The sequence below is a fragment of the Cavia porcellus genome, unplaced genomic scaffold, assembly GCF_034190915.1.
Source record: "Cavia porcellus strain 051 isolate PalLab524CR breed Dunkin Hartley unplaced genomic scaffold, mCavPor4.1 scaffold_15, whole genome shotgun sequence".
Taxonomy (NCBI): Eukaryota; Metazoa; Chordata; class Mammalia; order Rodentia; family Caviidae; genus Cavia; species Cavia porcellus.
The window spans coordinates 22228197-22253917 of NW_026947498.1; the positions used below are offsets into that span (position 1 = coordinate 22228197).

The 25721-nt window shown below is 32.2% G+C and overlaps 1 protein-coding gene across 5 annotated transcripts in view; it reads right to left on the bottom strand.

Annotated features, from left to right (window-relative positions):
- The window catches only part of Usp25 (ubiquitin specific peptidase 25), a 126143-nt gene that overhangs the window by 41418 nt on the left and 59004 nt on the right, over window positions 1-25721 (bottom strand). For all 5 annotated transcript variants that reach the window (XM_063224725.1, XM_063224724.1, XM_063224728.1 and 2 more), the window contains 10 exons: window positions 23019-23095; window positions 17234-17307; window positions 14928-15076; window positions 9785-9912; window positions 9403-9498; window positions 8126-8287; window positions 6710-6936; window positions 4907-4977; window positions 3923-4151; window positions 2632-2832 (listed from right to left, as the gene is read on the bottom strand). In XM_063224725.1, the coding sequence (XP_063080795.1) occupies window positions 2632-2832; window positions 3923-4151; window positions 4907-4977; window positions 6710-6936; window positions 8126-8287; window positions 9403-9498; window positions 9785-9912; window positions 14928-15076; window positions 17234-17307; window positions 23019-23095 (1414 nt within the window). The remainder of the gene's footprint in view (window positions 1-2631; window positions 2833-3922; window positions 4152-4906; window positions 4978-6709; window positions 6937-8125; window positions 8288-9402; window positions 9499-9784; window positions 9913-14927; window positions 15077-17233; window positions 17308-23018; window positions 23096-25721) is intronic.

The window sequence follows — 25721 nt, forward strand, 5'->3', positions numbered from 1 at the left end:
ATGTGTACATCCATAGTAAAGGACTAGTGGCTAGAAATCTACACAAAAATATTGAGATAAGTTTTTCTTTGAGAGAGCAGTTTGGGGAGGTAGCCTAAAACTAAGTAATACTCTCTAGTCATTTGTCACTTATTTTTGTTTCAGTAGGCAATAAATAATGGATTTTCTTGGTCATATGTAAAAAGAGAACAAATGCTATTATATATATATATATATAAATATATGAATATACATATTTGGACTATCACTCAGAAACAATTTTAGATACTCTGTTAACTGCTTTTGAGAAAATTTTACAGGGAAGAAAATCACTTTGCTTGCTTTTATGAACAAGATTACCTTGTATTACTCCCTATCATGCTTTGTGTCAGTGGTCCCCGAGACTCATGAACTATGGACTCGACCAAATCTAGCATTTGTGATTGGTTCATTATCTAGTGCTCCGATTGGTGGTGTGAGTACTACAGCCACCTGGGGATGGAGCCAGTATATGATGTAACAGAGGGAAGAAGGTGTGTCTCTCTTGCTGGTTAACACCTTGCTGTTTGCAGCCTGCCATGAATGGTGGCCTGCCATGCCAGCTTGGAGCCAACTGAGTATGGACTGAAACTGCCAAGAACTGTAAGAAATAAATCTTTCCTTCCCTAACTTTGGGCATCAGGTATTTTGTCTCAGCAACGAGTAACTAAGACATTCCAATAAGCACAATCCTAGTACATACCCCAAAGATTTAAATACAGTTTATCTCTGAGATATTGGAAGCATTAAGCCAAATTAAACAAATTACTTATTTTGAAAGCTATGAAGAGAAACAGGAAAAATATGGCATGAGCATTAAAATGAAAGTTCTCTACTAATGATGACATAAATAATTGTCACTGTTTTCTAAAACTAAGTTTGGAAGATAAGAATCGTAACAGTTCTCTGTGGATTTATCATTTCTCTTTTAGTTATTTTAGCTCCTCTCAGAAATCTATGTGTATTCTCAAGTTTATTTTATAGAAAAAGAGATGAAAAAGTATAATAATTACAAATAATTTTTTAAAAAGTCTAAACAGATGTAAAAAGTATGGTGAGAATACTAGTTATAAAAAAGGATGTAAAGTGTATGGACATGGCCTTTTCGTAAAAACAGAAAGTAAGATGATAAAGTGTAAAAAGTGGGCGAGGCTTATCAAATAGGAATAGTATCAGAAAACGTACTATTAGTTTAACTTGGTAGCAATAAAATGTGTCCTAAGAATGGAAAGCCTTATAAGAAATAGACAAGGTGAAGCAGCAACAGTTATATAAATTTTAATATTTTAGTAAGTCAAGATATTAATGAATGAAGAATAAAGGCTGGGCTTGAGTGCTTAGGTAATATTATCACTAGGGTCACTTACGCAACCAGCTCCTTCCTCCTAGTAATAAGAGCCAATCACATGTGAATAGAGTATACCTATTGCAGAAAGAATAACACAGTAGCTGCATCTGAGGCAAGTTCTAGCGAGTAATTTCCAAAGGGTGTGTATTGAACACCAAAGAAGAAATCACTAAGAAATGGAACTTGCTTAAATATCAAAGCAATTAAAGATTCCTTTGAATTATGGATCTGGACAAAATAAGTACATGTTTGAATCAAGCACAATACCACAATATGGTTCTGGTAAGCTCTGTATTGAAAGAATGATCCCACTTAACATACAAAATGATAATGCTAAAACTCACTGAAATAATACATGGAAATCTATCTGAAGATGAATTAAACAAAAACAACATGCTTCCTCAAAAAGTAAAAAAACAGGTCTTGCAAAAATAAGGGTTATTAAGAAGAAAAAAATGTTCAACCAGAGCTATAAAAGAAAAAGGTACTAAGTTTGAGGAAATTCTCTAGGTTTAATTCATATCTTCATTTCAACTACTATACAGAAATAGCATTTTTTTCAGGGTATGAAATATGATGTCTAAAATATATTTGCCACTCTAAATGTTGAAATTTAAAAAAGATAAAAATACTGTTTTCAATTTTCACAGAATATATTTTCCTCATTTTTATACAATGCTTATTAATATTTTATTGATTTCATCAGCTGTTTGAGAATGGCATTTAAAATATATTTTAATGGATTTACTTGTTTTACACTTTTTTTTACTTACTTGTACTTTGCTTTTAATTGTAAAAATTTTTAATGAAAAAATAGCCTTTATTATGCTATTTCATTATTATACAAAATATACACGAATATACCAATAGTAGTATTTTTATAAAATTTGAAATTACTAGAGCTTATTCTGTGGATACAGCAAGAGTACTGGCTGAACTGCACATAGTTCTCACAGCTTCTTTTGCTTCTTGGGAAGAAGATAACAGCCTACCCAAAGTAGCATAGATAGAGGGTCAGCAGCATGCTGAAACAGAGGTTCACATCTACCTGAAAAAGCTCCATAAAAAATACAGTGGTGTCCGGCCAATGAACAACTAAACTGCTACCAATTCTTACTGCCAAGTGACAAAATTCCAGATGATTTCCACTGGGTTCTTCATATTTTAAGATAAACTTTCTGATGTTCATTTTAATGAACATATGTTATTTTTATAATCATTAATGATAATAAATATAAAACATAACTTAATAAAAATGGACAAACCTGCAGGCACAGAACACTCAGTCTCCCTCAACTTCTGTGATGCTATAAGCTTTTCTTGCAAAGCTTTTTGGGCAAGCTGTGTGTCCCATTCTTCCAACTCTTTCTCAAATCGCTGGTTGTCTTCCTCAACAAAATCTCTCAAATCTGGTGGTAATGTTTCTATTCCAACAAGGGCCTGCCCAGTTTCCTTATTAAATTCCTCTGTAAATCGTATTTCAAAAATTAGTATAAAATTAAGAGTTAAAAGAAAACTCAAATCTCAAAACAAAATTTGAATCATATAAATTGTGCATTATTGCTATACAGCAAGTCAGTATTAAACTTTGTAATTCAACCAAATACTCAGAAGAAAAATGATACAAATATTTGAAAAGCCACTATAGGTTATTTTGTCAGATTTCTATATCTGAAGACAAAAATCTGAGATAAGGTATAAAATAAAGTTTTATTACTTTAACATTGATCTGCTACTACAAGAAAACAAGAAATGTGTTATTCATGAAGTAAAACTCTTCATATAGTGAGAAGTCATAAACTCGTAACTATTAAATTTGAAATAGAACTAAAATTATCATCAGGTGCAATAAAGTACAGTCATTAGGATAAACATACAATTATGATAATCAATACAGCAAGATAACTTACAAGCATCATATGTGTACCAGTTAAAAGAATGACTCAGCCAAGTGTTAGTGGCCTATGCCTATGATCCCATAAGTCTGGGAGGCTGAGGTGGGAGGATCTCAAATTCTAGCCTTGACTGTGCTATTTGGTAATACAGCAGCACTCTGTCTCAAAATTTAAAAACAAAAAAACAGGACTAGAGATGTAGCTCTTTGCGCCTTATGTACCACAAAAAAACAAAAAAATACCCAAGAGTGACTCAGCCTCTACTATACACTCACATATCATTTATTTTATAATGAATATAATGAAAAGTATAATGAATAATAATCATTTGAGTTATTTTTTAACTAGTTTTGGTGACTGATTAAAGACAGAGGCCTTCTATACCAGGCTAAGGAATTTAAATGTAAGGTCAATAAGAAAGAAAAAGGTCAGATTTATACTTACTAGCTTGCTTTAAGTACAAAAGATATGTCTACTATCAGTTATGATCATATTACTTTTCTATTCTAGCTTTCTCATTTACAGTAATCCTACACCACTTACTAATCGCATCTATCCTCTTCTAAATGAAGTATACTGAACTAATGATGATGCAGAAGAGTCAGATCAAAGTACTACCTATTTAAAATTATATAACACCCTATACATTCCATATTCTTACCTTGTATCAAGAATTGTGCCTTATCATTTATATACATTAAGCAATAAGCACTGGCATTTCTATAACCACCAAAGGAGTCCCTCACTAGCTCTTCCCATGACGATTTTGTCACAGCAATATCATTGTACTTCATCCACCTGCTTTCATGATGATCAAAAATGTACGCCCAGTAGTGTCCGGCATTTGCTTGGCCTTCATGAACCAAAACAGCGTGTAAACGATAAGGAACCTGAAAGCAGAAAGGGAAAACTTTTAATTTAACTCCTTTTACATACCAGTATTCCACGAAAATCTGAAAACCACCTACCTGAGGAAAAACATGGAGTACAATTGTCTGGGATTAGAACTTTGAAAAAATTAAACTATGAATCATTTTTTAAACAAGGAAAATAAACTAAGCCAAAGATATGTAAAACAGGTATGCAAATAAGGGATAATCTTCAAAACCTTCAAAATAAGTTACTGTATATATTTGTTGACCTATTTCACTTGAATAAAAAATTTACTATGAATGGTTTTATATAGAACACATTATTTGTCTAAATCATCTGAATTGCTACTCATGGCTAATGGAACATTATATAATGCACAGACAAGAGATTAAAATGTAATTTAGATTTAAGATTTTTCTCTAAATCATGTATGTTTAAACAAGTATATATTTAAATAACCATATATTTTCTCCCATAGAAATTCTTCAACTAATATGTTCTGAAAACTTGTTTATGAATTTTATTATAAAATTATGAAATGAATAAGCAGTAAGTACAAAATGAAATCTAACTGGAAAAAACTTGTTATATAATTTATCACAAAATTTGCTTATTTTCACATTATATCTATTGCTTATATTTTTGTATAATAAAATCTATGTCAATTTTATAGTAAAATATGTAACAAAAATTTGCTTACATTACTGTAACAATAAGTTAAAATATTTGTAGGGAACTCTAACAATGATTAATAGCTTAAAATTTTACTTACTTGGATCATAGATTTGTCAGAGTACATTAGTTCAATTGTTCGATGGATTCTGGATATACTTTCCTGTAAATCTAAGGATACAAGCTGTTACTTAATGATTAAATATATTTGAGAGGCATAAGATAAAAAAAAATGCAAAGTACAAATGCACAGTTAAATCCAAAACAAATATGATCCATCCAGAAAATATACATAGCCAATAAAACTGAACCTTCTTCAAATATATAAAGAAAGGTGCCATTATTAGATTTACAATCTCTCCCTAAAGACTCATACATTCAGAGGTGGAGATTTTGGAAGGTAACTGAATCACAGGTTATGATTCTCTTCAGAAGATTAACCCACTGATGAGTTTACAGCTGAATGTGCTAAGAGGTGGAAAACGGTTGGAGGAGATACATCACTGGGGATATAACCTGGAAAGGTACAATTTTTGTCTTCAGTTCTTTCCTCTATTTTCCTGGCTATAATAAGGTTGAAAACTTTCTTCCACAAAGTCCTTCTGCCTTGCCAACCATGAACTGAAACCTTTAAAACCATCAGCCAAAATAAACCTTTTCTGTTTTAAGATTCAAATGTCAAGCCCTTTGTCCCATTCATGAAAACTAATTCAGAAGACTTCAGTGAAAATTAAAGCTAAACCCCTTTACATCCTGAGGAAAGAACTTAAAAATGAAATTAAATGACTTTCTCACATTATCTTGCACATGTATGTAAGTGAATAAAAACCCACTGTAATCACTTATAGAAATAAACAGTGTGGGCAACTTAGTGACTCAGTAAATAAAGGGTTGGATATGTGGGTATATAGGTAAGAAAACACCAGGTTCAAACCCATAACCATTAAAGGAAACAGAATAAAACAAACAGCAACAAGAATAACAACAACAACAAACACTTTCGCATAAAAATTTTTATAGCTACCAAAGCTAATGTTTAGTCACTATCGTTTACTCTATTAAGATTATTCTCCAGTTACATAGAGAATGTGGAGTCAAGTTTGTATGTAGAGTTAAGTTGGTCATACAAAATCCAATGTTGTTTAGTTTAATTCTAATATTGGGAGATGAACTATTGTTTCGTCCATTATTTTTTACAGATTAGTAAAATTGGGGATGATAATAGGTTATTATATTTTGAGGTAGAGAATCTACCTTAAAGGTAAAATCTACCTTACAATGTTAATATAATTTCATGAAAAGCAAAAAGATATATTTTAACAACAGAAGTAAGAAGGAGCTAAGTTCAGAAAAAGAATTTCCTTCAAGAAAAAATAGAGAGAAACAACACAAGAAACAGAGAACATTGGTTTTACTTATGCTGCTGTAAGCCAGTTAAGTTCATATATCATATCTGGAAAATCTTTGCTAGAACAGATTTAGAAGGAAAATTCATATTTGTAACTTAAGTTTAAAAATTTAGTCACTTGAATTTCTTAATTGTGCAAACATTAAATGAAGTACAAAACTAATATGTATAAAATTCTAATGCTGTATGAAATTTCACCAATGGAAGAGCTGTGAATACCAGTTTGATATAAATTTAGAACACTAAACTACAAAATCAGACCATCTGCCTGTCATTAATCAGGTAAGTAATCTGTAGAAACTTGTTTGGTCCTTGTGAATTTGATACCAAGAACATGAAACTGAGAAGCCAGACTAGTTTATTTTGCATAAAATCTTTTCTACAAAAAAACCTTTTAGTATTAAAATATAAAATCCAAAAGTGATTTCTTCTTAATTTTACTATTACACATATCTATCTTCGGTGGCAGCAGCTACACGAGGAGACACTTCTTACCTCTTGTGTCATTTTCTATTTCTGTCCTCCAGCGATGTAAACAGCTTTCCAGGACAGAAAGTTCTTCTTCCGTTATGTGCCTTGGTGCGGGATGCATGGGCAAATCTGGAGGTATCCGAGACTGAGTGAATGGTTTGTGTACAACAGACCTCGATAAAATGGCAGCAACTGAAGCAGGTGACGTGTTGGGCGGTTCTGAAGCAGGAGCTCCCTGTTGTTCCGCTGTGCTGCATTGCCAAAGCATAGGATATCTGTTACTAACACTTCAGACTGAAGCACTGGCAAAGACTGTGCTAACACACAGAATTAAATTCAAAAGGACAAGATATTTAAAAGGAAATACACGGATTGATCTAATGCCTTAAGACTCTTTCTATATAAGAACAAAATTATTAAAAGGATGAAATTGTGGCATTACAATAAGAACAGGTTAAACATATTTATTTTCTATAGATCAGCAAATCTAATGTATGCTGAAATTATAAGGATCTTCCTCTGGTAATATTTACCTGACTTATGAACACAAATTTTAATTTATAAGTATTGTTTTCAAGAATCATAACTGAAACATCAAGATAATCTGACATATAATTCTGCATAGAAAAATATTATCAAAAGTTCTATTTAAAGCCATAAAATCTACTATAATAAAATCAAAATACTCCCAAGAAATCATAAAATCATCTAAGCTAATCTACTCTTTTTTGGAATTCACTAAATTGAAGAATGAATAAAAAATATGTGGTATTTTTATACACTGGAGTACTGCTCAGCTATAAAGAAAGTCTGCATCAAGGCTTTTATAAGTAAATGGATGCAAATTGAGACCATATTCATAAGTGAAATAAATCAAATTCACATGTGTAAATACCGTATTGTCTCCCTAATGTAAGAAACTGAAAAAGCAAGTAAGATACAAAACCTACAATAAATATTATGTAAGGGTAAAAAACTGCTCAAAGGGGAAAAGAAGCTGGGATAGAGGAAAGGAGGAAAGAAAGAAGGGGAAAGGAAAAAGACATAAATTTGTATATATACAAGTGAAACAGCTAAAATGACTATACTAATTCTATTAGTTCTTAGAAAAGAACAGTTAGTACTCATATGATTAAATCAATTTTGCATGTCTATTTCTGGTAACCTAAAAAACTTTTGAAGATAACATGTAATGTAACAACCATTATTAAATTCCTATCATCTTGTTTTGAAAGCCTATATTGTTATTCTTTTGGATTTGTTGTTGTTTGTTCTCGCTTTTTGTTTTTCATTTTTGTCTTTTTCTTTTAAACAAAAAATAAAATAAAAAGATTCACTAAATTAAATCATATCATGCATTTTATAAACTTCCTTAAAGGCATTAATTATTAGTATGCAACATAAAGAAAGGAATTGCCTCTTACATTGAGAAAACTTTACCTTGGTAATGTCTGTGATGGTATGGAACCACTAGGTTGGGAGCTAGCATCAATATCATCAACAGGAGAAGTGCAAACAGGTTTACTTGAAGCAAATTCCAATGCATACTGTAGAACATCTACCAAAGGAAATCGCTTGGGACCTGAACCATAGCTTAAATATCTGTTAACCACAAAATATATGAATGATTTTATTTGTCTATACAGCACAGGTAGGGCTCTTAAAAATAATCCAAGCAAAATACAATTCAACAACTCTTCCTTAACAAAGAAATTCAATTGCTTTCAAATAAAAAGGTAAAACTGAATATATATTCAAGAAATACACTTTCTCCAAAGGAAGGAAATCAAACCTAAACTACTCTAGTTTTAAGAGGTAGTCTAAACTGTAACACAACAGGAAGAAAGAAACTGGCAATACCATCTCCAGAAACTATGTTTATATTTAAAACTGGCATCTAATCTCAAGATCAAGGTAGTGCCTTTTATTATCCTCCTACATTTTACCCTTCACCACTTTTCAATATGAATATTGATATTTTTTGAGAATTAAAAAGTAGGGCTAGGGATTTTATTTAATGGCAAAAGCGCCTGCCTGGCAAATGCAAGGTAGTGAATTCTACCCCTGGTACCCCCCCAAAAAGAATTAAAAAGTAATTAAATAAGATATATTATTTTGGTATTAAAATTTTAGATTATTAATTTGCAGATTACAACTAAAATAAATGAATACATCTTTGGCTTCTTTCAGAAATGATGGGAAGTATAAGGAAACCACATTCAAACACAGCCCCACCCTGCCTCTATAGGGTGGCATGCATTCTGTCTACACTAGGAGACGTGGCCCAGTATCTCCCCTTTCTCCCCATCCTACTCCTGTCATAGTTCTCCCCTTCACAAGCCCTTGTAAGATATTGGTAGTTATCTGAGTTCAGATCCCCTGTGTTATGGAGAAAAACTCAGATACCATTCATTTCAATAGAAATTTCCAAGTGACATTCTAACCCTCAATATTAGATTCATCTAACTTTATTTCTATTTTTAGCAACTTAAACATTAATGACAAGATACTTAATTTTAAAAACTAAAATAATCTTCTGTAACCAAATGTAGCTTACTTGCAGATTTTAACAACTCTATTCAACTAGAAGATCAATTCAGAATGATTATTCTTATAATTATGAATCTCTCAAAGCAAATTTAAATTTTTTAAAAAAATCTAGACAGTCACCAAATACATTAATTTCTACAGTTATAATGTTGTAAAAGTTAAAATACCTTTCTAGTCTTTGTTGTAATACAGTGAGGTAATCTTTAAGTCTCTTGATCTCTTCTCTCTTAATTCTTGTTATCTCTCTGTTTCTGTGCATATACCTGTCAGGAGAAAAAAAAAAAAAAAAAGAATAAAAAAAGATCAATTTGTTTGAAAATTTACAGTAAGATATCAGAAAAGACCAAAAAGTAAAATTTAACAAAATCTTCCTTGTAACATTACTCCCAGTAATTAAAGAACCTCATTATACTTGGTAAGTGGAATTAGATACCTCATACTCAAGTATAGATTACCTTTAAGAAAAATTCTTAAAGCAAAATTCTTCTGTAAGTCAAATAATTATTCACTTGCTTATCTTTAAAAGTTGTGTTATATATTAAACCATACCTGTCCAGATATAAAACTTGAGGAAATTCTAATTTGTTGTGAATTTTTTCTGGTCTTCCTAATGCCTGATTAAATTCAAAGCGTGACAACTCAAATGTTAACACAGGTGGCAGTTCAGTAAACCAATGCTGAAAGAAAATAAAACAGCAAGAAAATCTTAGTATCACATTTTGTTTTTTCATTATAATTTTAGGCATAGGATATTGGCACTGGTATTTTTATTCACACCACCTCAAACTTAAAAACAATTGAGCACATAATTTTTTTTTCCCTGAGACAGGTTATCTCAATGCAGTTCAGGTTGGGCTTTGCACTCACTATGTCACCAGGCTGACCTTGAACCCACAGAGATTGCCCTGTCTCAATCTCCCAAGTACTGGGATCCCTGGTGTGCACCACCATGCCCAGCAACAATAACTCTTTACATTAAAATTCTAACTTAACTAGAGAGATACTGGTTAAACTCAAAGGTTTGTAGCACAAGTCTTGACTGTCTTTTTCATTATTTACTAAGGCATACTCATACATTACATAATCAATCACAGTCCCAAAATTCTGTAGCAAAACGATTTGAAATACCTAATATTCAAAGGGAGAATGTTTTATACCATAATTGAGTCTTGTTCTCATTATAAGAATAAAAAATGGCATTTTATTTGCTTTCAAATTTAACTGTTCTATTGGAACTTACACTAGCTTATGAAACAATATATCGCTAAGAAATATAAAGTTTATACCAGTGAAAGTTACATTTTAAACATTAACTTATGTTCAAAAAAGTAAATCTTTTATTGCAATGAGTCAAACAAGAGTGTGGTTATCTCTGCCTGCACACCCAATGTAGTAGTTGTTCACTAAGGCATGAAATACAACAAAATTTGAAAGACCTCATTTTCTTGTAACAGTTTCAAGTTTCACATAAATATTATTATTATTTTTTTTTAATCGGTACCAGGGATCGAACTCACGACCACCTGCTTGCAAGGCAGGTGCTTATGCCGCTGAGCTAAATCCCCAGCCCCATCAATATTATTTATAAAAAGAAAAAAACTTGTACATCAAAAAGTACATAAATACAAAATAATGTAATAAATGTTTTGAAGCACTTGTTTTGATAAGCTATGCAACATCCTACTGTATAAAGAAACTACTGCACATACTTTACTGAGAATGATAATTTCAAGTGCCACAAAATGTCTCCATACATAGAGTTCCAGAATACATTAACTTAAATTTGAACATCTTGAAACAGCAGGAATGATGTACACCTGGCAAAGTTAATTCAAATGACTAGGATCTTGGAAGTTGTTACTTTTTTCTGTACAGCTAATAAAAGAAGGGGTTATGTAAAACTGTTCCTCCTTCCAAAAATACTAATAATTAGCTGAACTGAGATTTCCTGAGTATGAGTTATTTTCTACCTAAAGTTAAGACTTAATGCATGTGTCTTATAAGAGCATTACTTCATATGAGTTAAAATCTAGTATCTACAAGATCTAATATATGAAACATATCAAGCCATTAAATTCTTTAAGATACCTTTACTAATTTTAATCTCACATGGCATTGGCAATGAGTTCTAATTAAATTATTTCATGTATCTGATAAAAATATTAGAATTACTTTCTAATATTCCAGGCTCCATTTTATGATACTAAGTACACGTACCTTTGAATAATTGTTACTTTCATTTTAATAACTTAAATGTCATAATTAAAATTAGTTACATATGTTAATTTATGGGACTCTACCACCAACGGCTGTAAGAAATGATATGACCAAAATGATGTTTCTTCTGTAGACCATAAAAAGCTTCCACACCTTATTAAAGGATGATTTATGTTCACAAAACATTATGTAATATGTCTGTTATGAATACATTTCCTTCTTCAGCAATGGCAGGAGTTTCCTACTGTAAGAATGGAAGGCTTTCACTTTCTCATTCCAAAGCCAGTGGGCACAAAATGAGATGACCAGACATACTCTAAGTTCATTTTAGAAGCATTAATAGATACTTAGCTCTGAAATATTAGGAAGGTAAGTATGACAATAGAAAACTAGAAACATGGTAAGTTTTTTTAAAAAAAATTTCTATTCAACAAAAACTGTATTTAGTCTTCTATAATCTCATGACACAGAGGTCGTTAAAGATAAGGGTGACATTATCCTTCACATCTCTGAGTACATTACTGTTGTTGTTGTTTTTGTACAAAGTGAACCAGCAGAAGGAATAAATTTGTGCAGTTAATGAATAAAAAATTTTGACATACAAGTTCCTATAAAACAACTATTTTCTATAAAAAAATGTAGTATTTTCATGAGGTATGATAGCTGTTTTTTCTCCATATACTAAAATGCTTTTGTGCAGATTACACACGTGGAAAAGAAAAAAAAAAAACAGGGGAAAAAATTTCCTCAGTCTACCATACCACGCCACTATATAAACTAACCTTTCTATTCCAACCTTAAAATAAGCTCTAGTCATTTATTTGGCTTCATTCATCTTCTATTTCACTTTAAAAGATAAATTGCCCATATAATATCACCATATATCTAATAGGGTAAGTGTCAACAGTGTCCCACCAGCCCTAGCAGAGGTGGGTATTAAACCCAGAGCCACTGTAGGCAAAAGCTGTAACATCTGTAACAATTAAATTCTTATGAAACTCACATCACTCTAACATTTGTTGTAAAAATATTTATTAACATAGCAAGATGCTTCTGATATGTTGCTGAGTAGAAAAATCCAAGTCTCAAAGCAGTGTGAACAGAAACAAATATTTGTATTTGCGTAACAGTGATCTAAAAACTACACATTTTTAGTAGTGAAGACTTCCACCACAAGTAAAGTACTACTTGAAGTTTTTCTCTTCCAATAAGCAATCAAAATATATATCCAAGTTTCTTGAAGAAACTGACTCATATTTGATTAGTACAGTTGTGTAAAACTGTTTGAGTTTCAGTCAATTACAGGCTATATGATCTGAAGATGGTTCTATAGAAACATAATAGAACTAAAAAATTATCACCTAGTAACATGCTAGTGCAAAGTATAACATATTTATGATAAAGCTCATATAAACAAACCTGTGGAGCCAGTCAAAAAAAGCAGCATATACAATTCTACAGTACATAATGCGTCACAATGATATTAAATGTATGTATTTATAATGTATCAGATTTCCATTAGACTCCTCTTCTATTTACAATAAAAGAAAACTTTACTATAAAATAATATGTCATACTGAAACAGCCACAGTCACACAAAGCTCACGCCGTGTCACTTCATTGCACCAAGTGACCAAAACAAGTGAATGATCTGTATTTACACCGTTTATGTCTGTGTAACTACATTTGATACACAATGACAAAATTGCCTAACAATGTTCTAATCAGAAGGTGTCTCTATCATTAAGTGACACATGGTGGTAGTTATAATTCACATAATCATTTGTACTTTAGTTATCAACTTCCTATGTCATTTTAGAAATTTAGACTTCCAGAGCCCACTAGAAGTTATGGTTTAACTTGAGCAATTCTGGACAATGAAAGTCATTCTAAATTACTGTAGCTACTTCAGGAAAAGAGACTGTTTTTGTGCCAAAGTGAAAATCAAAAATTTTTTTAAATAAGTAACAGCAAACAAAAAAGCTATTACTAACAGAAATTGCATTACTTTAGAAATAGCCTAGAATGTTATTCATCAGTCTTTCAAGAAGATCAACTGGTCTCAAGAAGAAATGAAACACTTATTCTGAAGCATATAATGAAATAAAACCATAAATGTTACTAGCAATTTTCAAGATGTTAAACTCTATTCAGTAACAGTTTATTAAAACAGGTTCAACGATTAACAAAATCTTGTGTATAGCAAATCTAGACAACTAGTAATACGAATTGCAGGTAATCAAATCTGCTACTGTTGAGATTATGTAGAACCTGCTAATTCAGAAAAGGTAATAAATTATTATATTCCTTAAATGACACCAAAAAGCCTAAGCAGAAAATATACACCAGACCATAGAGCATTTAGAGTATAAAGCCTCTAAACTTGGGGCTGCATAAGCACCTGCCTTGCAAGCCTGTGGTCGTGAGTTTGATCCCTGGTAACAGTAAAACTACAAAAAAAAAAAAAAAAAAAAAAAAAAAAAAGCCTCTGAACTCTTGGAGGACAAAAATATAATGAAATTGAGATTGTGTAAAAGATAATCATTCTAAAAACTAGGAATACACGATGAATTCTGTATCAACAAAGCATAGTGAGAAAGATTATTTACCAAGGTACCAGTGTGTTCCACTTAAAATGACCCTGCCAATACAAAGTAATATGTATTCTCTGCTCTCCTGTTCCACATTGTTGCCCTTTTACTTACCAGGACACAGACTAGACTTCAGATTATCTACCCTTCTGCCCAAACTTTAAGAGATGCTTTCCAATAAATAAAATAAACCAGCTGAATTTAAACACCCTTAATTGGAGGTACACATCAGAATCATTTATAAAGCTGCTGTGTCTAAGTACCATATCCCTACCGTGGACTCTTATGTCAGAGCTCTGAATTGGGAGACACCAGTGTACTGATAAATCACTAAAGTTGATGACCATTAAGCAGAAAGAAAGACTATTCCAATAGTCATATTAAACATCTCAAATAGTTAAAATATTACTTAAAATAAATATTTTTTCATGGAGCTGGAGATGGATCTCAGTGATAAAACAGCTGTCTAGTACGTATGGGCCTGGGTTCTATCCATGGCATCCCAAAAAAGTACTGTGTGTGTGTGTGTGTGTGTGTGTGTGTATGTGTGTGTGTGTGTGTGTGTTTGTCTGGGTATTTTGAGAAAGAAAAGTGAGTAAGGAGGTAACCTAGCCTAATACCTTGACCTTGACTGAACAATGTAACATAAAAATTTCAACAACAACAAAAAATGAGATAAATTGGTTAAGTGATAATTTAACATAAATTACATATAATAATCACTGTTAGGTTTCTGAAATATGCCTCAATTACCATCATTAAATCCAAACATTTTTTTAGTATCTTTTCTGTTATTTAAATCTATATAATTAGAACTCTACAGTGTATTTTATATTACTGTAATATCTAGGTATGGAGGAGAGTAACGAGAATGCTAACTTTACCTCTTGGCCTGATTTTCCTGAATTTTCTGAATGTAAAGACTCAATTTCTCCTTCAATCATTGCAGCTTCTAGGCACTCATGAAGATCTTTGAATCCATTGACCTGCAGTGGATACTGACCAAACATTTCAGTGTTTTCAAATTTTTTACCTAAAAGAAGGAGAAAGGTTAATTAATATTTCTTTACATGGTTTTTCAGCTACTGAAAGTGCAGATGCTTTCCTGAATCTGAAAATGAACACTATATTCCGTAGCCTAGTGAAGCAGTATAGCTTTTATACATGTACATCCACCTCCAGTCACAGACAATCATCACACATCTACATGTATGTAATTATACACATTTCTGTGTTAACTTGTAAGAATCATCTTGTAAAGGCAAAATGGTGCTAAACATGACATGTATACAACAATACATGACAGTAAACAAGACAGATGTGGTCCTGAGCTGAACAGATGATAATAAACTATTGTTTTTTGTTTATTTCAGAATACATCCACCCTGTCTGAGATGAATGTTTCTCAGAGAATAGAGACAAATTAGAGTTGAAATGGGGGGAAAAGATGAAATTAGCTGTCATGAGGCCACTACACAAAGCAAATATGACACCAGGTAAGGTCATAAGCCTGGGACTAGTGCATTCAGTTCTACCTCTCATTACCCAAAGTTTTACATTTTCCTTTATCATTACAAATACACAATCCATTATAGTAATTAGCCCAGCTATGTGACTTTTACACAACAATATTCAGGTACTTAGAAAACACACAGCGTGAGTAGTTTAACAAGGGTCAGAAAAGTCGGAGATGGTGTCAGAAGAGAATGGAGGAAGGAAATTTCAGTATTTATGAGAGCAATCGTAATGATAAGAAATAAACTACAGGAAAAAAAAAGATTAAGGGAAACGAATAGAGACATTAATGAACTGCAAATGTCTTTCAGCAAGGATACCTCAGCAAACAAATTGAAAATTACCCCAAAGGAGATTCACTGGTCTAAAAGAAAGTGTTAGGAAAAGCACTTTTGATAAAGTGCTTTAAAATAAGTTATTCACTGTAACAAATACATAGTTCAAGTAAAAATGTAATACATAACCTTTATTTTATACAACAGTTCTCAAGTAACTTGTTCATATGAACTACCAAGATTTCAATACTGAATTAGCAAATTAAACATTAAACATTTAAATAACAATCATTTTTAATATTCAGTATAACCATTTTGTATTCCAAACATATACTAGTAAAAATTCTGAAACTTTTAATAAAATAGTATCATACAGGAAAGAATGCACATGCAGGATATTAGAAACAGTGCCCAATCACAACCTAATTACGCCAATTACTGCTTTAGAGTGTTCTACCTATGATAAAATCATAATGCTAGTACAAATGACCCAATGTAGAACATGCAAAATCATCCACTTACGAATATTTAGCATGTGAAGCACACAAAAATACACTAATTCTTCAATATAAGTCAGGTTGAAATCTGAGTTTCTACCTTTTTCTAAACCTCAAATTATCAAATACAAGCAAATTTTAAATCTACCTCTTAAAATCATGAAGGAAAGGCAAATTTTTTAAATTTTGTATTTTGGGAGACTTGAAAAAATAACTTTCACAAATTAATGTACTAGTTTATGATTTGGAACTATTAGTATATAAAGTTATATAGATAATGAGTCTGCTTCCCGTTCCTTGTTAGGAAAAAAAAATACAAGAGAAACTGCCTACCCCAAAATTTTCAGAAACAGATACCAAAAATTTTATTAAAAAATCAATCAAGTAAGCAAATATTCTCCTAACACATACTCCCTAGCTTGCATTCAATCCAATACAGCCTTTAGCCCTTAAATGAAATGTTTACATTCACAAGTGTTTCTGATTTGGCTGTTTTCCAGATCTGGGAATATTTTCAGACATTAGGATTGATTATGTCTAATCTGACAATTCAACATGTGAAATTAGAAATCTTTTGAATATCCTGTTAGCTCTGTTGCTCCATTAATCCCTGCATTGCAACAACTAATATTATCACAGAAGTTCTCTCACTGAAAAGAACATAATAAAATGAAGTATCAATTAGCATGTGACAGTGAACTCTATCTTCCTTTTCATTTAGTCAATTGTCTTTATGTAAATGATTAGTATAAGCAATATAAAAGGAGTCAAATTAAACATTAAAACTATTCAAAAAACAATCTTTACCAACTAAGGCATAATCATATATTATTAATTATGTATTATAATTTATTATATATCTGTATAATAATATTTATTTCCTTGTAATGAAAAGAAACATACCTTCAAGCACTCCCACAGCCAAGAATCTTCCATAGAACAGTTCTACCATGGGGTTCTTTGGCTTTTCTTCATCCCTAATGTATGTTAAAAATACACAAATATGCATGTAATTTTTGGATCTATAAATAGAGAAAAATTAACAGAACTATACATTAAACATTTTGATATTTATAATAATTTACAATCATAGAAGACACAATTAGTCTGCTGGGAATAGGAGAAAATCACTTTTAATCAGAATAAATTCCTATGAAATTTTTCTGCATTTACACATAAGAGTACAGGCAATCCAGAAACACCACGCAACACTGGGGAAAGAAAACCCAAAATGCCAGCTGTGAACCAGAGGACCTAAGCAGCTACTCCATCCTTTCTCAAGTTTCATGTTGCCAAAAGAATTAGTAATCTGTGAATTTTCCAAATTGTTTAACATGGGTTTTAGTATCTTTTTTTTTTTTTTTGCTTGAAACAATAAAAAACAGTTTTTAAACGGTCCTTTTAAGGTTTTTAATGTGGTCCAACATTACAATTGTATTTAGAACATTATGATTGTAATCATGTTTATATTTAGAATTTTCTTGTTTAAATTAACAAAATTGATTTGTGAAGTACTATTCTTTCTACAAGGGGAGGCACTGTCTCTTCATGAGTGACCATTTAATAATCTTTAGCACAATGACTATATATCAAATAATCCCAGTAGGTACTTTAATACTATTCAAAAATAATTGTTAACTTTTCACTTTCAAATACATGGTAGATACACTTTCACTCTCATTTTAATTCTAATGATTTTAATCATAATAAAAAGAACGTAAAATTTACCGCATTAATCATCTTTATGTGTACATTTCAGTAGCATTAACTCACGTTGTTAAACAATCTTCATAACTTTTTTCCTCTTTCAAAATTGCAATCTATATTTAATACACAACTTCATGCTTCCATAACAATTGATATATCATGGGATAATTCTGTATCTAATCTTTTGAGGAATCACTATACTGTTTTCCATTGCAATTATACCACTTTATATTTCCATCAACAGCATACAAGGATTCATCTCTTCCACATTATCACCACTTGTTATCTTCTCAGTGGTACTGTTGTTTCCACTTTTTGTTGTTGTTGTTTTGAAAACAGCTATCCTAATTGGTGTGAGGTGTTTTCACTCACCTTGAAATTAGCAAGCTAAGTGATGTGCCTTAACCCAAAACAAGGATGAAAAGGAATTTCTCTTAAAGGCAGAAACTAATGAGGTGAAGCTTCTGTCAGTCTGGGACCCAGGTGAGCAATGCCTCTTTGTTTACACCCACTTAGCCTATCTACAGGAATTACATATGCTTCTAAAGGTTTGGAATTGTCACCCAAGCTCATCTTGACTGATAAAGGTTGTACTGTCTCTCTTTTATTGACAACAAAACTGTAGAACAGGGTAAATCATATGCTCATTTTCATGTTAGTAAGAAAAAGTAAACTTAAATCTGGCTCCAAACCCTCGGTATTCTTTCACAATATATAATTAATCCCAGGGCATCTGTGATTACTGAAAAGGACTTTATACTGATTAGGGTAGACAAAAGAAGAAAATCTTTTTTCATAGTATAATCTAAATCTTTAGACACAAATATTGGTAGGGCTTTCCATTTCCAAGGTCTCATAATTCCATGTAGAAAAGTATATACCAGACTCTCTCCCTATCCATATCACAAGTAAGCTATGGAAAAAGAAACTACTTTTTACCTGGTGACTTTTTTGTTTGTTTGTTTGTCTTTTTCCTTTTCATTGGTACCGGGGATCGAACTCACGACTGACTGCCTGCTTGCAAGGCAGGTGCTTATGCCGCTGAGCTAAATCCCCAGACCCCTACCTGGTGACTTTTTAAACTGATAACTTTGCAAAAAAGAACTGGGCTTACGTGGCTGTACTAATTACTAATTGTGGACTTGCTTTCTGCATTTCTCCAAATCATCCTTTATGAACTTCAGCATGCTCTACACTCACTTACGATGTGCAATGACCTTCCTTATAAGTCAGGCATGAATTTTTCAGGAACTGTTTACCTTGTTCTTAATGACTTTTCAGATACTCTTTACTATTTCAACTGTTATTCTCATGATACTTGACTATGGATATACTAGCAAAAATGTCAAAAACACAACTGAGAAGCATTTAACTAGACATGAAATTCTTACAGTAAAAGAGATGAAACCATCATGTGCACAAAAGAAGAATAAAACTAGATGGGCTCTAGTATCAAGAAAAGAAAGAAAAGTACACTAAAGAAAATTTGTATCAGGTACACATCAGAAATTAGGTTATCACAAAAGGTGTACAAAGATCAAGGGCAGCTGACAAGGTCATCTGGAATGCTCAGTCAGTGCTCTCCTAATTTTTAAGACCACTGGCACATAATCTACACAGAACACTCTAGTGTAAACGAATACAACTTACAAGAGGGGGAGAAAGAGGATCATGACCTTCACATACCTATAATCTGGTTTGCCATGGCACATAAACTTAAGAGTCCTGTTTTTGACAGGAAAGGCATAGTGGCTCAAAATCAGTTTAGCTCCACAAACAATAAAGAGCAAACAGGAAATTACTGAGAAATAAACAAGGAGAAAGATCTACTTCACATGAGACTTAAGATTCCATATAAAATAGAAAAGTTCTAGCTTTCTTCAAAATAGTTTCAGAAAAGGAGAAGATACTCGATGAAAAAAAGGCTGACTAGAATCCAAAGAAATTTAACAAGTAAACAGATAATAAGGATGATTTCCACAATCAGAATACATTTACCCCATTATATGGAACAAGCTTTCAGCAAAAAGTAAACAGGAAGCTACAGATAAAAAGCAACTGGGGAGCCAGGCATGGTGGCACACACCTTTAACCCCAGCAGCACTCTGGGAGGAAAATGCAGGAAGATCACATGTCTGAGCCCAACCTAAGCAGATCAGTAACAGAGAGAAGCTGCTTTTAAAAAAAAAAAAAAAAATATTACAAGAGAGCAGGGGAATTGGTAGACAGTTACATAGCTCAGTGTAAGGTCAATGATTCAATTCTCAGTAGTACCAAAAATAAAATTAAAAAATAAAAAAAGCAACTCGGGAATAATATGTTGCACATAGGATACTGCAAAATGCTTACAGAAAACATGGATAGATTTAAGCTGAAAAACTAAGAATCTCAAAGTAAAACATTCAAAGAATTCAGGAGAGAACCTCAGAGACATATAGTTAGCAATAGATGGGGATACAAATATTCTGCTTGCTCTAAGGGAACATGTTCAACAAGTCTGGGATTTAGAACTCTTAAAGAACGTACAAAAAGAAAAAAACAAAGGTAAACAACCACAAAATGATTCCACACAAGATGCGACTGTTTGTTTTACAGGTCTATAATACAAGTGGAACGTACGGACTAAAGAGATGAAAGTAAATAAAGTATATCTGAACAATCAATAATCTGGACATTCGAACTTAATTTCACTAACTGTCAATATAAGGAACCTATCAAGATAATGTCAGAGGTACAAGAAGAAGTCGAAGTATGGGCCGGAAAACTAAAGGAAAGAACAGAAAGATATTCTGATCAGCTAAGCAGGGCTTGTCCTACACCACACAGGGGTTAAAAAACAGCTTAAATTGTTAAAAATTAAACCAAGTCTTAAGAAAATCTTATACACATACATATGTGAGAATATATGTATGATACAGGTATAGGCATAATACATGTATGTGTGTACATAATTGAACCCTAAGAAGCATATCACACCTAGAAAAACATGTAGCAGAGAGAAATATACTCAAAAACTACAATGTTCAGCAATTATAAAAAGAATATATCAGAGAGATAATCTTTCAGTGGATACTGGCTATTGGGGTTCAGAAGCGTCAAAATCAGATTAAGCTCAGGCATCTCATGAGAAGATTTTCTCATCAGAAATCAAATAAGTTGAAGACAGAACCCAACCTTCAAGTACTTTCACAGGCTTAAGGATTCCATGGCAAAATGCAGTGTTGGCAGCACTGTGGCACAAAAATGAATTATTAGAAAGTGCTTCCATGTCATGTAGCCCTGACAGATGACAAATTGAAGTTTATGTGGAGCTGAACTAAAAGAGTTCAAGTAGAAGAAAAGAAAGACCTAACTTACAGACCAGAGCTGCCAACATCATCAACTTCTATACACATCAAGAAAGTAGCTCTCATATGCCACATTCTGTGACAGACACAGTTTGCAAAAAGTAGAATTTTGTCCCCTTAGATATCATAGACATGATACTAAATTAACCTCTAGAAAGATTTCTCCAGCAAGTTTTAAGTTCACAGATGGGTATCTTCAACAGTTCTCAATGACTAGCAGCTTGATCAAATTAAAAATAAGATGACTTAGTGCTCTAAATTTCTTTCACACTATTTGACAAGAACTTGGGTAGGAACTGCACTAAGTTTTTGGGATAATATTTTAGTTGGACTGACAGGAAATAGGTTAAGTTTTTGCTTTTTCGTTTCAAAATATAAAAGTTAAGAAATCAGTGTTATTCATGTATGACCTGATACTCTTTTGAAATCTAAAATTAAGGCCAAAGCAATTCAACATTTGAAGTTCTGAAGAAAGTACAAATATGAAACTTAAAGAAAACACATGCAGCAGTTGAGAACCCCACTTCTGTGCGGGCATGGAAATGACATGCTTTTAGCTGAGACTACACAAATTAAGAGGCCTGAAAATGAATTTTCTTTCTTATATGTTAGACAAAATATTTCAGCTGATAAGTATAACTTTTCTGATGCCATTGGGAAACTTTTTATTTTTTCCAAGATTTTCAGAATAAAGGGGAAGTGTATCTAAAAAGTATGGAAGCATCTTTTAGTTGTCAATATTAATACGATTAGAATACCTTAAATTTCCATTTCATTGTAGACCACGTTAAAAACAGTTATTGGACAGTGATTCTAGCCATAATTTAAAACTTAAAAAAATAGAAGACAAATTTTTGGCCTGAGATTTTAGCCTTTTTTCTGGGTATGTAGTACTGTGTACTGTGGATTCATGTCAAAGTCCTGTGGCAGACTAAACACTCTACCAGTATTTGAAGAAAGAAAATGTAACAGTTATTAAGAGAATACCTCCATGAAATGCATCAAAAAAAAAAGCCCTGAAAATGTTCGTTTTCACCTCAAAAAAAGCTAGTAATATGCTTTAAATAACTAAGGTTTTAACAAGTAAGCCCAATTAAAAGAGAATAAAGTAGGGAACATTTATGAGAAACTATATTTCTCTCCTTGTGTTTCCAATGGAAAGGATTTCATCAGAATTAAGACTTTTTTTTTTTTTTTTTTTTTTTTTTTTTGTCTTTTTCCTTTTTATCGGTACTGGGGATCGAACTGAGGACTGCCTGCTTACAAGGCAGGCGCTTATGCCGCTGAGCTAAATCCCCAGCCCCAAGAATTAAGACTTTTTTAATTGCTTGACTACTAACTCATTCCCCATCATGAAAAGTGTTTGCTATAACTAAGGGAACAAAATAATAGCCTCTTCAAGAGTCAATTTTGTAAGTTTTTCTGGTTGTATTGTGATCTAACAGTAGAAAATGAAAGCTATTCAGAATCTGTCCCTACATTCCAAACACCTTGTCAATAATATAGAAAACACTGGGATTCCTGTAAGTCTGTCCTGGGTTTCTACTTCTCAATTGACACTGAACACATAAAAAGAAAAACCTGAGTGTTATTTACTACCATCTAAAACATTATTAAACTTCAAGGTAACTTACGTCTCCTCTTCAGCTTTCATTTGGAAGGCATCTTCTAACCAATCTAATAACTTGTGTGTAAACTCACTCACATCTTGCTGTGGAAAGAAAAAAATCTTATTGATACTTGAGCCTACTGATAAAAACATCAAATGCTATAACATAAAACCTAGAGAACAGTCACTGGAATGTGTAATTACCAATTCCTTACAAAAGTATTATTCAAAATGTTTTACAAATCAAATACAACAAGCTTTCATGATTTAATCTACACATAAAATTCTAATACTTTTAAACAAACATTACAATCACAAATACTAGGGTTTCACATTAGGAAAAATGGGTATGTGTGCACAACCACGTTTGTGTGTGTGTGTAAATTAGAACATAAAAATAAGTTTGTAAGAAAAATATCAGTATACTCCAATGAAGCTCTGTAATAAATTTTTGTAAGATAGAAAATTCATTATTACCAAAGAGTTCTACATTTTGTAAGGAATCACTGACTTCTCTTTAAAGAAAGATTACTATTCTCTGACAATTCAATATCTAACATTAACTCTTACACATGACTTTTAAACCTCATTCATCTTTACCAAGATACCTGTTAACTTTGGCAAGTCTAATGGCTAACTCTCCAAAGACTACATAAATGAACCTATAAAACTCGAACTGACCCTCCACTGGGAACCAATGTCATACATCACCTTCTCTCATTCCTTTCTTTGTCCTAAAATAGAAATGGGTGGTAAAAGTAATCAAATACAGTAATTTAAATATTGTGAGATGAATGAAAGATGACTAGGTACATAAAGAACATGAAAGAAAATATAAATCAACCAAAATAAGACAATTCAAAGACAGATGAATTAGTACGAACAATCCATCTTTATTTATCAAAACAACCCCAAGGATAAAATGAGCCTCCATATATTTTTGCAGCTAGCTTTCAGAGTGCCTAGGTCAACATATTCTCCTTGAAAATAATGACGGTGGCTGAGGGGAGTGATGTGCACATGTAATCCCAGCTCTCAAGAGGCAAAGGCACAAGGATTGCCAAGAGTTGGAGGCCAGCCTGCAATATATAGTGAGCTCAAGGCTAGTCTAATACATAGCAAGACCCTCTCTTAAAATGATGATGATGATGATGAAGATGAAAGTAGGCCTAGAAAATTAATTCTTTAGAGCCATATGCTATATGGTACTAAATACAAAATTCTTAATTATAAACATTTGTAACATCTACAAATAAAGACTATATAGTCACTTAGAACCTCAGAAAATGACCTTATTTAGAATAGTTTTTGTAGATATAATTATAGTATGAATCTCAAGACGAGATCCTCTTGGATAAGTGTAGACCCCAAATCCAATGATAGATGTTCTTGTAAAAAACAGACAAAGACATGACATACAGACAGGAGAAAAGGACACCTAAGGACAGAAAGCAATTTGAGTTAATTTACGACATGCCTTACTCCCCTAATAGAAAATATTACTCCCATAATAGAAAAATAGGAATTTTTGGTAAGAGTAATCAAATACCTAGTCATCTGTCATTCATCTCACAATATTTAAGGGAGTAAGAAATACCACAAGCCAATAAAAGATGGAGGAGTAAGGAGTCTCTCTTGCCCTTGGAAGAACATGGTCTTGGTAACATCTTCATTTTGGAGCTCTGACCTCTAAAATTCTTGAAGAGTAATTTTCTACTTTTTAAAATCACCTAGTCTATGTCAATTTGCTATGAATATCCCAGCGAATTAATATAACACCTTAGAATAACTTTCCCATTCTTGAACACTGTATGTAACAATAAACACAAAAGTTGCCTGTTTATCACGAATCTCTGGAAGAGGTTAATCCATTTTCAGCAACTGATCTAGAATCTATGATTATAAAATAAAAATTGTACTAACTTTAAGATGAGGGAAAAAATGAGATCTTTAACATTTTATTTTTAGAATAAAGATATTAAAATTGACTATTACATACTAAAGGGTCTCCCATAAGAGTTTCAGATGTTTTTAAACATGACATACTTAAAATACTCAGAAGAATGCAAATAGAAGTGTAAATCCAATTTTTGAAATAATCATGATGTTCACGTTAATGCTAACACATTACTCATGTATACTTCAGAGTTAGAGAGTTTGAGGAAAAAAAGAGACTCAAACTTATATAAAGTTGTATTACTGTCCATCTACTTTAGAAGATTTCTGGAGAAAAAAAAAATCAACAATGAAGAAACTAGTCTACACTGCTAGCTCAAAACAAAGGCATCCATACTGCAGCATTCAGGAATATGCAACAGCAGAACAGCCAGTTGTCTCTATTTTGACTTTAATTCCAAATGGAAGGCCCAAACTATACACATGTACAGCATTCCAAATGAATGTACTCTTTCATCTTTTTTTTTTTTTTTGGTCTTTTTCCTTTTTATCAGTACCAGGGATCGAACTCACGACTGCCTGCTTGCAAGGCAGGCGCTTATGCCGCTGAGCTAAATCCCCAGACCCCTACTCTTTCATCTTTAAAAGTGAAAAGACCATCATAGATCACAATTGAAAACATCTACAATAAAATACAAAATAAGAAAAATCAAAAAAAAAAGCAATTTCAGAAGAAAAGATGTATCTGTGAACTCCAGCAATTTATTAAAACTTAATTGCATACTAAGTCACTGGAAAACGAGAGGACATGCACTAAAGAAAAGAATGCTAC